Genomic DNA, 13,384 nt, shown 5'->3' on the forward strand with positions numbered 1-13,384 from the left:
TAAACAGAAAAAAGTGATCCCTGTTGTCTTTGCTTACTGATTGTTTTCAGTGTTGACAATCCACATTGCTGGCATTGCATCTTTCAACATGTTTGTGGGCAGATTTGGATGTACCAGGGGTAAGTGCAGCCACTCAGCCTCTACTCACTGTGATCATAGCAGCAGGTGCAGATGTGTCACAAGTTAATCTAGTAGTGGGCTATGGTCATGTGTTAGTGGTGGGAACAGTCATATCCACTCACTCTCACTGGCTGTTTATTACTAATCACTGTGTAACTGCTGTGAATCCACAGTAACTGCCGTCTCCTTACAAATCTTCATTAGATTAACCACACTTATACAGACTGTATATAACTCCAGCCATGTTGATGAATTGCCTATATTGGCTTGAAATATTCATTTTCAGGGAAAAGACACAGACAGACTATGCTAGCGACATGTGATGTTACAACACTAATGAAATATTGATGTGTCATATTTGTCCAAGGCGTATTTCATTGTTATGGAAAAAGAGAATATCAAAATCATGATGACCAATTGGAGTGGTGATTTCTATGACTTTGTGTATATAATTTGGAATTTTGTACAAATGTAGGCTGATAATAAATATATGATATCATTTCATTCTTTTCAAAGGTTTATTTGCATGACGCACAAACAGACACAATTGAAAGGTACAAATGTGCATGACACGAATTCAAACGTGGTGCAGATGTGTGTCACAGGTTGATCTGGCTGTAGGCTGTGGCACTTGGCCAGAGGTGGCGCTGGTTGACTCGACTCCATGTTAGTGCACAAAGTAAACAGCACGCTGTAGTTGTGAAGCAAAAACGCTGAATTCGGAGAAATAAACCGTGCGAGGGGAACGATGACGACGACAAGAGTCTCCCGATCGTTTACTCTTTGTGTCCTGTGAACAACAACGGCGTGGTGTTACTTGTTTGCTGTTTTCGCGATCGCGTCGCGCATGAGGATATCACCAGGTAAACTCGCCACATTTTTAAGCATTTTGTTGTTCAACAGCATCAAGACTGACGGAGTGTGTTTGAGACAACCTCACAAATGTCACAGATGACACATTTGGCGTTTTTTTGCTGGTTTGTCGGTAGCAGCTCCTGAAACGCAAGACTGACACACATCTGTTCGACCAACGCCAGTTGATCTAAACGCCAGTAGATCTGGAACACCGGGATTTAAAAATAGTTACGCAAAATGGAGCGTGCCCGCTCAAATCAAATCAAATCAAATCAAATCAAATCAAATCAAATCAAATCAAATCAAATCAAATCACTTTTATTGTCACATCACATGTGCAGGCACACTGGCACAGCACATGCGAGTGAAATTCTTGTGTGCGAGCCCCACAAGCAACAGAGATGTGCAAACACAACAACACAAACGAGCAAAATACAAGAATGGCCAACCTGAAATTAATAAATATATGTACAATATATAAGTGTGTGAATGTGTGTGTGAATGGGTGGATGACAGGTTGTGTAAAGCGCTTTGGGGTCCTTAGGGACTAGAAAAGCGCTATACAAATACAGGCCATTTACCATTTACCATAATAGTATATGCATTTCTGGATGTGTATACTAAATATTTTCCTACGTGTGTGTGTGTGTGTGTGTGTGTATACACATTTTTACAAATTAAATAGTAAAAAAATCTGATCCGATCGGCTGTAAAGGGTTAAGCTGCTGTTTATCAGTTTGGTTGGTCTGATATAAGTTTTTTCTTTTTCTCTTTTGTTATGCTTGACACTTTGTTACGGCCCTAGCAGGGCCTCCTCCTGAAGTTGCCTGTGTGGGCGTGTCCTACCATCTCTCTTGTCTTGGGTGCCACCTTTTTATTTTATACAGCTGACTCCCATCACCAATTGAAGGTATTTAAGCCCAGAGAAAGGTGAGCTCTGGGCCAGAGTGCCATTTGAGCTGTTGCAGCTAGTGAGCTGTATTTTGTGATTGTATGCTCCTGCTTGGTGGGGAGGAGTGTGTTTGGTTACTAACCCTTTTCTGACTTACTTCTCAGTTTACCGACCGACGTTTGAGTTTTGTTTTGTTTCTTTAAATGGGGATAGCGGCTTGTCTGTCTCTTTTAGTTGAGTTATTAATAGAAACTTTAATAAAACTCTTTAATTTAACCATTTTGCCTCTCTGTCTCCTTCTTGCGACCCGGACACTTTTTGTTACTTTCCCTAATCGCCTGGACCCTTTTAGGGGAACGTAACACACTTCTTTTGTTCTCCACTTGCCCAGCTTCCTCAATTTTTTAAGGGCACAGTACACACCATGCCATGGAGGGGAGGGGAGGGGAGGGGAGGGGGGGGCAAATAAACATTTTGAAAGGTTTTGAGAAGACAGAAGATAATCTGGTAAGAAAAGAAAGAAATGAGGGCTGGCTCAAAAATGTTGCACAGCACTATATGTGTTTAAAACACGGCAGTACACAACAATACTGACAACTGGCTGTAGGAGCAAGCTTTGCAAAATTCTGTAGGAGCCATTTTTTTTTCTTTTTGTGTATTATTGTGTAGGGGACACTTTTAATCCTGAGCATGTTATTATTTCAACACCACCTTGTCAAACAGCAGCAGGCCCACTCTTACGGATGATTCACAGGTTATGGAGAAAGTGTAGACACGTGTTTTGGCGGACTGCAAGCATACAGAGTGTAGCATGTGATCAGTGCAGGCTATAAATAACTTGAACTCGGTTTACACTTAATAGGTTTCCCAGTGTGTGTAATGATGGTCGACCTTCTGAAGTCTCCTCAGAGTACACTTCAGTTTTAAGAGCAGTGATGAGCAGTAAGCGCGACAATCGCGCCCCTTGTTGGTCAAACACATTAAGTACTGGCAAGCTGAATGCGCCACACATTACGCCCTAATCAGTAAGCACATAACATTTGGCATGTGCTTAGAAGATTTCGTGAGCGGTTAAACTGTGAGTCAAGTTTTTGAAGTTGAAAGTGGAGCATCTTGTTTAATGCGTTTGTATAATGAGAGAAAAAAGAGAAAACTTATTCCGCTGACAGTATTACGCAACGCAAATACTGGTTGTGATTTAACCACAACCACGGGTTGCAAAACACATTTTATTTGAGTGGGAATGAAAAACTATAAATCCTTTAGGGGGCTTTATTTACTCGGTATTTTTATTAGGCTTAGCAAATGCCATTGCAAAACAACAAAACGGCGGGGACATTCTATGAATTCCACTGCTAGAAGAAGCTTAAAACGCCATGGGTTTATTATGGAGCAAGAATTTGGGGGTAAACACCGGTGGTTTTACAAACCGGGAGGAGGGGGTATATTTTCCCGATATTTCCAGCTGCCTCCAACAGCTTTGACAACTACCTTTGCACTCATCCGTGCTGTGCAAATGATTTCCATTGACTGTTTATCACAGATCATCACGACTGAGAAGGCCTGTTGCAGTTGCATCACAGAACACACGATGGCGCACAGCAGCAACAGGTAATGTTGTTTATATGCTTTCAGTGGCCACATTCCGTACTCCACTCTTTAGAGGTAATACGGCGCTTTAGGTATTTAGACTTGTTTTTGTTCCCTTTAACGTCACGCAACAACATCTTTTGACTGGCCCCGAATGTACTCTTAAGCTTAAAAAGCGTCAAAACTTTTCATTCGTTAATGACGTTAGACTCCTTATTTCCAAAAAGCAGCAGTTCCAAACATACAAAATAGATTCCTTTAAAAAGAGAGAGGAAAATACTGCTGTCAAACGTGTTTGCTCCTCTTTTCATATTGAGCTTGCTGAATAAAACCTTTTAAAATCTAACAACGCTTTATTATTTGATTCATATAAAGTGTTTCCTGCTACTTTACTGTCAGAATGTTTTCACGTTTACGATCAAACCGCACTGTCTGTCTTTCATGGAAGTCTCTGCTGATCCGTAGTATGAATCGTTATGAATCGCCTAGCAGGTGAATTCCTGTGAACTTGGGAGTGCCATTTTTTTTTTCTTACTGTTCTTGCTCCCCTCCCTTCCCCTCCTCTCAGTCATAGAAACTCCCCAGCGCGCACAGAAGCGCTTCAGACGCGTTCAGTGCCCCGCACGGGAGTCGGTTAGTAACTTTCGTAACTCCGGTTTCACAAACCTTTTGTTGATTCCGCGCTGAAAGCACGTTAATTTTATCAGTTTCGCTAAAGAGGGCCGCCACTCGAGAGGGCAGGGAGGATGAACGGATTCTGCATTGGATCGACTGATTAAAGGTAAGTTGGAGACACTAATTAACCTGTGGAAAAAATCTTTTAAAATCTCGCTGAAAAGCTCTCAGTTACACGCCTCTTTATAGCTATACGCATTTTTGCAGACAGAAAAACACAGTTAAAAAAAGAAAATTGTGAATAAAGATTCTGAGAAGATTAAAAACAAATGTGGTCTGTAAAGGCACTGCTGCTGCTTAACATTGTTGCCCTTTTATAGTAGTTTAATTGCAACATTGTCTTGTAATTGGGGCATTTCACCTCAGTGAACATTTACAAAAGGGCTGTTTCTCTCCTCACTGGCTTGCTTATGTGTGTTCTTTAAGTTTAGCTGCCAGTATCAGCACTAAATCCCTGTTAATGATTAAACTCTGGGAATTTGGACACCACACTGAGTTCTTTGATATTGATTGGTATCTCTCTCTTGTTTGTTTTCAGGGTTTTTTTCCTCCCGACTCCGTGAGCTTGTGAGGTTGGACACGAATAGGGAAAAAGAGACGCTCGCATTTCAACCATGGATTATGGCAATGATGTAGATTTGTCCAACAATAATATCATGCCTTTGTGGAAACTCCGCACTGATAACAGTAAAAGGCCCCAGGACTCAAGCAATCCTAAACTGCGGCCCCACAGTTGCCACATAAATGGGGTCATGAAGACAAACTTCACCGAGGAGGACAACAAATGTTCCTTTACCTTGAGCCAGCCTGCTGAGAGACTTGTGGTCACACCCCAGTGTGTTGACAATAACACAGCGGTGTTAAAGCATGTTTTGCATAAACCCTCAAAGAAAAACAGAGTGGTTCGAAGCATCAGCATCAGCCACTTCTCCAATGGACGCTTGTTGTCCAAATTTAGGTCTGAGGATAGCAAATCTGCTTCACTGGACAATAGGGTATATAATAGGAACTCTGATGGGGTGAAAGCGAGTAATGGGGAGATGATATGGCCTGAAAAGCATCTCTGGGATTCACAGACATGCATGTCCTGTCCGTTAAGTCAGAGTTCTCAGAAGGGCCAGATCGCATTTCAGAAGAATTCACCTTCAACAGAAAATACTCCTCTTAATGGTTCCTCACCTGTCTTTTCACCAGACACTCCTAACAACAACTACAATCAACCTGAACTGTCCTCCCTTTCATCCACATGCAGCTCATCTCCTCCAACCCATCGCATGCTCACCCCCTCCTACAGCTCCACCTCCAGCATCCCCTCCCTCAACTCCTTAACCTCCTCAGACCCCCCAACCCCTCGATCTCCATCGCCAGAAGACAGAGGGCAGGCACTGCTCAGTCAGTCCCAGTCATCCTCACCTATATCCCCACAGGACACCAGGCATACCTCTTCATCTTCTTCCATGTCCTCCACATCACCCTCACCGTCACTCTCCCCATCCATCTGTCCCTATAACGGCATTGTCCTAAGCACCCATAGCGCGGCTGCTCTCAAGATGGGCACCCAGCAGCTTATTCCCAAGGGCTTAGCATCCGATATTCGGCAAAGCAAGGCACCTTCCCCTGGGACACAAGCTCAAGGATCGGCAGGGCTGCTGGGATGGGATCATTCCAAACGTTCCTTGAAAGCCCTGAGCATGGTGGAAACTGGAAGCTACTTTTCTACAGGAGGCCACAATGAGGGGGAAGATGGTGAAAGTGAGAGTCCAGGGGCTCTTAGAAGAGGCTTGAGGAGTACATCGTACAGGAGAGCAGTTGTGAGTGGAGTAGACTCAGAAGTATCAACAGCAGATCCCAAAGGCCATCGGCTGTCCCAGCCCGTCATCAGAGGGCTAGGCAGGGATAAATTAGATTCACTAGTTAGCCCAACAAGTCCTGGCTCTATCAGTCTGCCAAGTGTTGCAACCAACAAGCCTGACAGCCCCATGACACCCAAAGATGTCAGCACCAAGAATTCAAAGCCTAGCCTTGGAACGGAAAAGACTAAAAGCAATGGGAAAAACAAGGTGAGTAAATCAGTTTCAAAGAAGAGAGTGGGTTCAAATTGTACGTGTTAAGAAATCGCACATATTTAACACATTTGTCATTCACTTATAGGGGAGTAGGAGAAATTTTAATATTCGAATCAATGTCTTAATATCTAGAAATTAATTTTAACCGTGTTGTTTTTTCAGAAAACAGTTGAAAAAACATGAAGTTTATATATAATATAATTAATAGAATGAATTATTGTGTATTTTAGTATATTCAGGTGACTTCAGAGAACAAGCTGTAGAGAAGTGCCATAAGTGATCAATTTTAGAAAAGCAAGCCTTTAGCAAATGATATTTGTCAATGAATACTGTGTGAACTTTTGGCATTACTTTCCCCCCCGTTCTGCAGCACATTAAGATTTCTCAACTCGGCAACAATCCCTCTGATGGTTTTATATTTAATTGTGCACAAAGATTGCTTCATGGTGGACTTTTGTTATCTGGGGGAAGGGGGAGGGGTAAAGCTCAAATTGGAAAATTACAACACAACCAGTAAAAGTACAGTGGAACAAGCTTGGTGGCAACAGCTGCAGAGGTTAGAACAAGGCCTTACAAAGAAACAATTAATGTGGTTGATGGAAGACATGACGCAATGTGACACATACACTTAAACACACTGAGGCTCTGTAATTAGACAGGGGTCACTGGAGGAGGCAACTTGCAAAAGGGTACGGACAGGTAGTGAACAGGTGAAACAAGTTTCTTTCTTTAATGGTTTGCATGTGTCCCTACTTGGTTTTTCAGAGTTCATTAAACTCATTATGCTGTTTTTTGTCTGTTTCAGAGTCCAGATAAGAAGAAGGTTTTGACCAGTCAGCTGACTTTTGACAGCGAGGGTGAGAAATTCTGTTTGCGTTTCTGTGTTATATTTTTGCTATAAAAGATCAGAATAAAAAAAACCTGTGATTTTGCAGAGGAAGAGCTTTACCAGAACTACAAGGAGAATGCATTACATAATGACTCAGATGAGGATCCCGATTCCAGGGAACCCAAACCCGATAACAACATTGTAGTGCAGTACAGGCCCATACGTACCTCCTGGAGCCAGCTTAGTGTGGTAAGACATAACACACACAGGCACAATAGTAGTCTCTGTTCTTCCTCTTATATTTTAAATCCTTTCTGGATCTTGGAGTGTGGTTGTGTAGTTTTGGAATGCTAGTGCTCCAAAGAATGCTGTCATATCCAGTTTGGCCACCATCTGTACCCATCCTCCCACTGTTTTCTGCTTTCCTTTGCCCCTCACTTTGTTTATCAGGGAGTACAGGAGCAGTTTGTCAAGGGCTTGTGCAGGCTGGGAGTCAGACAGTCAGCCAGGCCTACAGGAAGTCTTGGAAGCACTTCTGGGATTAATGCCAATGTGTTGGCAAACTCTGTACGCTCGTCAGACTGCAAATATGCCTAAAATGTTGCCTCCGGGGAGAGTTGTGGTGGCTTTGCATTACATAATGTAGTTAGTGATTGGAATTGAGCAGCAGAGGAATATAAGGGGAATTGGCTAATTTAGCTTTCTACTAATGCAGCCCCATCTGTTTGTTTACTGGTAGAAGATGGAACGTGTGGGAGCAAAAGCAGGCCATAGCCCAGATTGAGGAATTGAGGATTGTACTGTCTGCACATGGTCTATAATAAGTAGGAGATTGGACTGAAGGCTGAAAACATTGTAGAGAGACTTTTTGTTTTGTTTATATTTATGTCAGCCAGACACTAAAGTGAACTGGGCACAGACTGCCCAGGATTCTGGCAAAGTAAGCGTTCTTTCTATCACAGCTGCTTTACAGCTGTTCGTCTTTGTGAATGCGTTAGAGCCTTCAGCCTGTGATCTAGTTCTGAAGAATTTTCTTCACCCTACAGATTCAGGAATACTTGTGTGATTGGTCACTGTCCTGGTGTGACGGGAATTTTTTTTTTTTCCAGTGGAGCCGAGAACCGAATGTACAAGTTGTCATCTTGTGACTCTTGCTTAATCCTGAATCTGAGCAGCTCCACCCTTCTACTATCAGTGTCTCATCTTTTTGATGAAATGTCACATCCCAGAATTATCATGGTTCTAAGAATTACCATTCACGCTTTCAGAAGGTGCGGCTGTTTTGGAGCTAACTTGCGCAATTGTTTCTAAATTACCTGAAGGCAACCTGATCAAGTGGAAAAAAGGAATAAATAGTTGCCATTTTATAATGACACCTGATTAATTATGCTCAATTTCAACCAGAGAAGGACGATGCTCAATTGGATAAAACCTCTTTGCTCATACAGAGCAATTCAAAAATGGGCTGCCAGGAAAGTAGGAGCAATATCTAGTAACACTGATGGCTGTATGTGTGAAAGAAATCAAATAGTGTGTGTTTGACCTGCTTCAGGTTTATTTGTTCTCAGTGTTTGGAGAGCTGTGGGGCAGATACTCCTGCAGGAGTATCTCTTCCTTATTGCTTTGCACAAAAATGGGTTGAGGAGCTAGTGCAAGTAAGGGAAACTATCTTCAGGATTTCTCATTACTTACATGTATCGGTAAAGTATAATGTGGTTGAGCCCCAGGTCATATTGATTAAATCTGGTGTAACGAAAGAAGGTGTTTATTACTCAGCCTCATATTCAGTTTGACAAAGCCACAGGCTGATTAATTCAATAGCACTCCGCACCCAGTCCCTTTCAAAACGTTGCTTTGTTTCATTCTCATTCAAACATCTTTCGACCAAAGCTCTCCAGCCACATACCAATGCAGTTTCCTTTCAGCTATATTCCACTTTCAAAATGAGCAGAAGTGGTTCCTGTTTAATCTTAGTGTTTGGATCCAACAAATTTCGATACTCCTGTAGTGTTTCTTGCAAAGACTGCCTTTCTTTGTGCTTCTTAGATATGAAAAAAAAAGCCACAGCCTACACCTGTGCTCTGATTGCATGTAGTTAAACAAGTGTCTATCAAAAATGATGCAAGAAATGTTTCTGACTTATTGTTCTGTTTAGGTTAAGAAAAGTGGCCTGTGTGAGCAGATAAGTCAAGAAGAACGCAAAAGACAAGAGGTACGAGTCATTCTTTCTAGCTCATTTTAAGTTATTTTTTCCGATTCATACTTTAAGTACTTAGATGTGTAATTAGTTTAAACGCATACCTCATGTGATTGAAACCCAGGGTCATCGTTACCAGGACCTAGTAGGATGACAGAATCCCATATATCTGACTTTTATGTTTCCTCTCGGTTGATGTGTCTCTTGCTCCTCCTTAGGCCATTTTTGAGGTGATCTCGTCGGAGCACTCCTATCTCCACAGTCTCGAGATCCTGATCCGCATGTTCAAGGATTCTCCAGAGCTCAGGGAGACCATGACCAAGACTGAACACCATCACCTGTTCTCCAATATCACTGATGTCTGTGAGGCTAGCAAAAAGTGAGTGTTGCTGTTTTGTAAGTACATTTGTTATCAGATGAGCACCTTTATTCGTCTTCATATTTGGTAGTCATGCTGTTGGTTTAAAGAATTTGTTGGTTTAGAGCAGGCGTATCAAACATAAGACACAGGGGCCGGAATTGGCCTGGGAAAGACTTCTGTCCGGCCCACTGAATGGCTTTGGAAAAGTGAAGGAGGACATAGATTTTAGACTTTAAGTTGTTTTACAGCTTGGCCTACTGATAAAGACCCCCCCATCCCCCCCCCCATAGTAATTTGTACTACACTAAAGTAATTTATTAGTAGATAAACAATTAAATACCATAAAAGTTCCAGTTTTTTCACTTCTATCTACTATAGAATATGTATATTTTTCTACTACTACTTGCTTGCTCATAGGGCGTCATATGAGTGTTGGGTTTTCTCTGAATCTATTATTGTACGATCTACCTTACAATATAAAGCGCCTTGAGGCGACTGTTGTTGTGATTTGGCACTGTATAAATAAAATTGAATTGAACTGAATTATTATTGGTCCACAGTAAAATAAATAAATAATAAACAAAAGTACATTTTTTTATGAATTCACAAAAATCTTCAGTTTTGTGATTACAGGTGAGCTATCAGAAGTTTCTCTGTAATTTTACAGATTTATTTATTCTTGCTGACAGATTTCTTTCATTTAGTACAGCAGCATTTCTTTATCATGTTAAAAAAAAACTGAGACTTATTCATGCAATTGCACTTGCTTTTCCTGAAAGATTTTCAATGTGTTGTTAAATGTTTTTACATTTATACAAAGGGGAGTTTCACTGGTCCGGCCCCCTTAAGATCAAAGTAGGCTGCATGTGGCCCACGATTTAAAGAGTTTGGCATCACTGATTTAGGGGAATTGGTTGGTTGTTTAATTTTTAGGCTTCAGGTGTCTTTCATCACCTTGGTTTTGCTTAATTAGCTGGATAATTTGGCATGCTTAACTATCCAGTGTATGCTAATACAGACTTTCAGCTACTCTCCTCCCTTCAGTAAGGGTTGTTTTCATTGTCAAAGGATTTGTGTTTACGCTGCGCTGAGCTCTTTTCTGGATGCGAGTGTAAGTGAAGTCGCATGCTGATTGACGAAAAGCAGACATGGAGAAGAAGCAAGGGGCAAATTGAGTGAAACGACAAGGAACAAAGAAGTCTTCCTCATAATTATGGTTGCATTGTTAAAGTGAACATTCCTCACTGATTGAAAGCACTGAAACAGGCAGCATGTCTGGGGATTTTTTATGCGTCTATGAAAAATTGCTGCTATGGATCCTCTGAGGTTACCTGTCCATCATGACTTTATAGTTCACTGTTTAATAACATTCCTGGCCACGTAGCATGACCTTCCAAAAATCGTATAAAGTGATGGAAACAATCATGCATGAGAGGCCATGAAAGCTGAGACTGATGAAAACTGTGATGGCTCAGCAATTACTCTGGTGGATCCGACTCCATTATTTCTACGAATGATTGGCAGAGCAGTTTCTGGCCGCCAGTTGCTCTTCCTCGAGTTTATCTCCGAGGCCACTTTTAGATATGACATCATTTCTTAGACGCTTTCCATGATATCAATATGACAAAGGTTGAACGTTCAGCTGCAATTCAGCCTGTTAATATTATCACATCAGTGTTTCTATATGATGGTAAAATTCTCTCAAATCACTGTTCACTTTTAGTGCAGTCCTGTTTCTTCCTTCACCTGTTTTAGAAACATGTGATTTCACTTTGGTTAAGACCACAATTAGCACAAGATGTACAATACTTTTAAGTAAATCACTTCAAAATCAAGAGTATTTTGAATATGATAATCCTGATGTTTAATTTTCAAGTTTGACTCTTTAATCAGATTTGCATTAAAATCTCAGATTAAAAAAAATCTGAGCATGAAATGAGATTATGCTGTCATTTTCCAGTCTCCTAGGGCGCTTGTTGGTTTGGGGCTAAAATGCAAAAACAACCAAATTATCTTAATACTGCTCAGTGAGATGTGTGTGTGCACATATGCATAGAAACTACCAGTTATTCATGACATTTGATGAAGATTACAACTTTACATGGAAGATTTCACCCCTGGTATATAGTACACATATACCTGGTGCATCTCCAGTACGCATACGTCCTCCTCAATATTTTTACATCATACTAATATGTTTGAATTTCTTGAGAATAATCTTACACACAGGCCAGACACAGTAATGAGAAACTACCCTTGATACTTGGGAAGGCAGATCTTAAGATACACAGAGCCCTGTAGCACTGGTTAAACCAGATGCTTTACTAGGAACAGCTTTGAGGTTATTATCTTAAAACATACCTGAATATCAATCTATTTTCAGCCTTCTGTGTAGTCTGTGTGTGATAGCAAGTAGGAGGGCTGTTGTGTATTTTATATGCAGATGTGTTACTGATTATATTTGACTTGTGTTCTCGGGCTATTACATGCTTTAGTCCCACCACATTTCATAAATCGGACTGTATTCCTAATGCAGCATCTGTGACGCAGTGTATAAAATGAGGAATTCTTCTGCACTTGGAGGTAGACCAGATTTCATTTCACTTGACTTCACTCATGATCCTCGATTAGAGGTCTAAGTTTGAATAATTAAATTATTTTACACTGTTGATTTGACTCATTTACCGTGACCTCGATCCTCCTGAGGACATCCATCAGGAGATGCTTTGCCTCAGAATGAACAGCTTTGACCTGTAAATGTCCCAAATACATCGTTTAGGATGTGAATTAGCATGTGTTTCTTTCTTTTTTGTTATCTCGTGTGCACATGCCTTCATCAAAAGGTTAAGCGTACTGGGTCAGGCATGGGCACAAGGCTACATAGCCACAAAAAGTTTTTTTTTTTCCATAGATAGTCACTGTGTGTGTATGTGGAGTAGGTATGGGGGGTCTGGTTAAAGGCTCTAGAGGTGCTTCTGCAGATGAGCAGGAACCTGTTCCAGCTTGGTCAAGGTCCACATCCTGTGTCTGTGCAAGTTTCCTGTTTATCACCTTAGTTGGACATGTGGCATGCCTTTTGAAATGGCCATCTGCTGCTGCTCAGGAAGAGGAAAAGCCTCTGTGTTATGGCTAATGGCTTGCTATGTCTATTTTAAGTGGTGGAGAGTTCCTCTTTTGTCATCTTATGGTGACTTTAGAAGTAAGTTGTTGGCAGCTCTCCTTGTCTACCGGACGTTGTCATTTTACTATTCTATATTATTCCTCAGTAGGGAATGACTCAAGTTAGTGAGTCACACTAACCTTTATTCTTTCACTTCCACTTTGGTGTCTAGGTTTTTCAAGGAACTGGAGAAAAAACATGAACAGAATATAGTGATCGATGACATCACTGACATCGTTTGCAAGCATTCCCAGTCTAGCTTTGATCCATATATTACATACTGTTCCAATGAGGTCTACCAACAGAGGACCCTGCAGAGGCTGGTGTGAGTGACCGAGCAATCACACACATATACGCTCTTATCTTATCATTCGTGGATTTGATCCAACATGGCTGTTCCACTTTTGCCTCGACCAAGTTCACTTTTTTCACCCAGTGCTGCATCTGCCTCCTTATTCCCATACAGCTCCAAGAATCCAACATTTAAGGAGGTGCTGACCAGGATAGAGGGCCACCCTGACTGCAGGAACCTCCCCATGATCTCCTTCCTTATCCTGCCCATGCAGAGGATCACTCGCCTTCCCTTGCTCATGGATGTAAGTGCACTGAAAACATACAGCAGGGCTAGCTTAGGAATTA

General features: G+C 41.4%; 1 protein-coding gene across 7 annotated transcripts in view; it reads left to right on the forward strand.

Annotated features, from left to right (window-relative positions):
• Positions 1 to 653: 653 nt before the first annotated feature.
• The window catches only part of LOC146654195 (rho guanine nucleotide exchange factor 26-like), a 29,064-nt gene continuing 16,333 nt past the window's right edge, over positions 654 to 13,384 (forward strand). The window contains exons 1-10 of one of the 7 annotated variants that reach the window (XM_085380522.1): positions 655 to 983; positions 3,411 to 3,478; positions 4,026 to 4,238; positions 4,671 to 6,192; positions 7,004 to 7,055; positions 7,134 to 7,276; positions 9,183 to 9,239; positions 9,443 to 9,603; positions 12,918 to 13,070; positions 13,212 to 13,341. In XM_085380522.1, the coding sequence (XP_085236648.1) occupies positions 4,747 to 6,192; positions 7,004 to 7,055; positions 7,134 to 7,276; positions 9,183 to 9,239; positions 9,443 to 9,603; positions 12,918 to 13,070; positions 13,212 to 13,341 (2,142 nt within the window). In that variant the 5' untranslated portion in view covers positions 655 to 983; positions 3,411 to 3,478; positions 4,026 to 4,238; positions 4,671 to 4,746. Of the gene's footprint in view, positions 984 to 2,324; positions 4,239 to 4,670; positions 6,193 to 7,003; positions 7,056 to 7,133; positions 7,277 to 9,182; positions 9,240 to 9,442; positions 9,604 to 12,917; positions 13,071 to 13,211; positions 13,342 to 13,384 lie in introns of those variants that run through there. The other 6 variants (XM_085380525.1, XM_085380524.1, XM_085380526.1 and 3 more) reach the window with 6 other exon arrangements.

This window comes from Rhamphochromis longiceps, linkage group LG14, assembly GCF_057381845.1.
Source record: "Rhamphochromis longiceps isolate RC_006_pf linkage group LG14, R_longiceps_female_GT1.1, whole genome shotgun sequence".
Classification (NCBI taxonomy): domain Eukaryota; kingdom Metazoa; phylum Chordata; class Actinopteri; order Cichliformes; family Cichlidae; genus Rhamphochromis; species Rhamphochromis longiceps.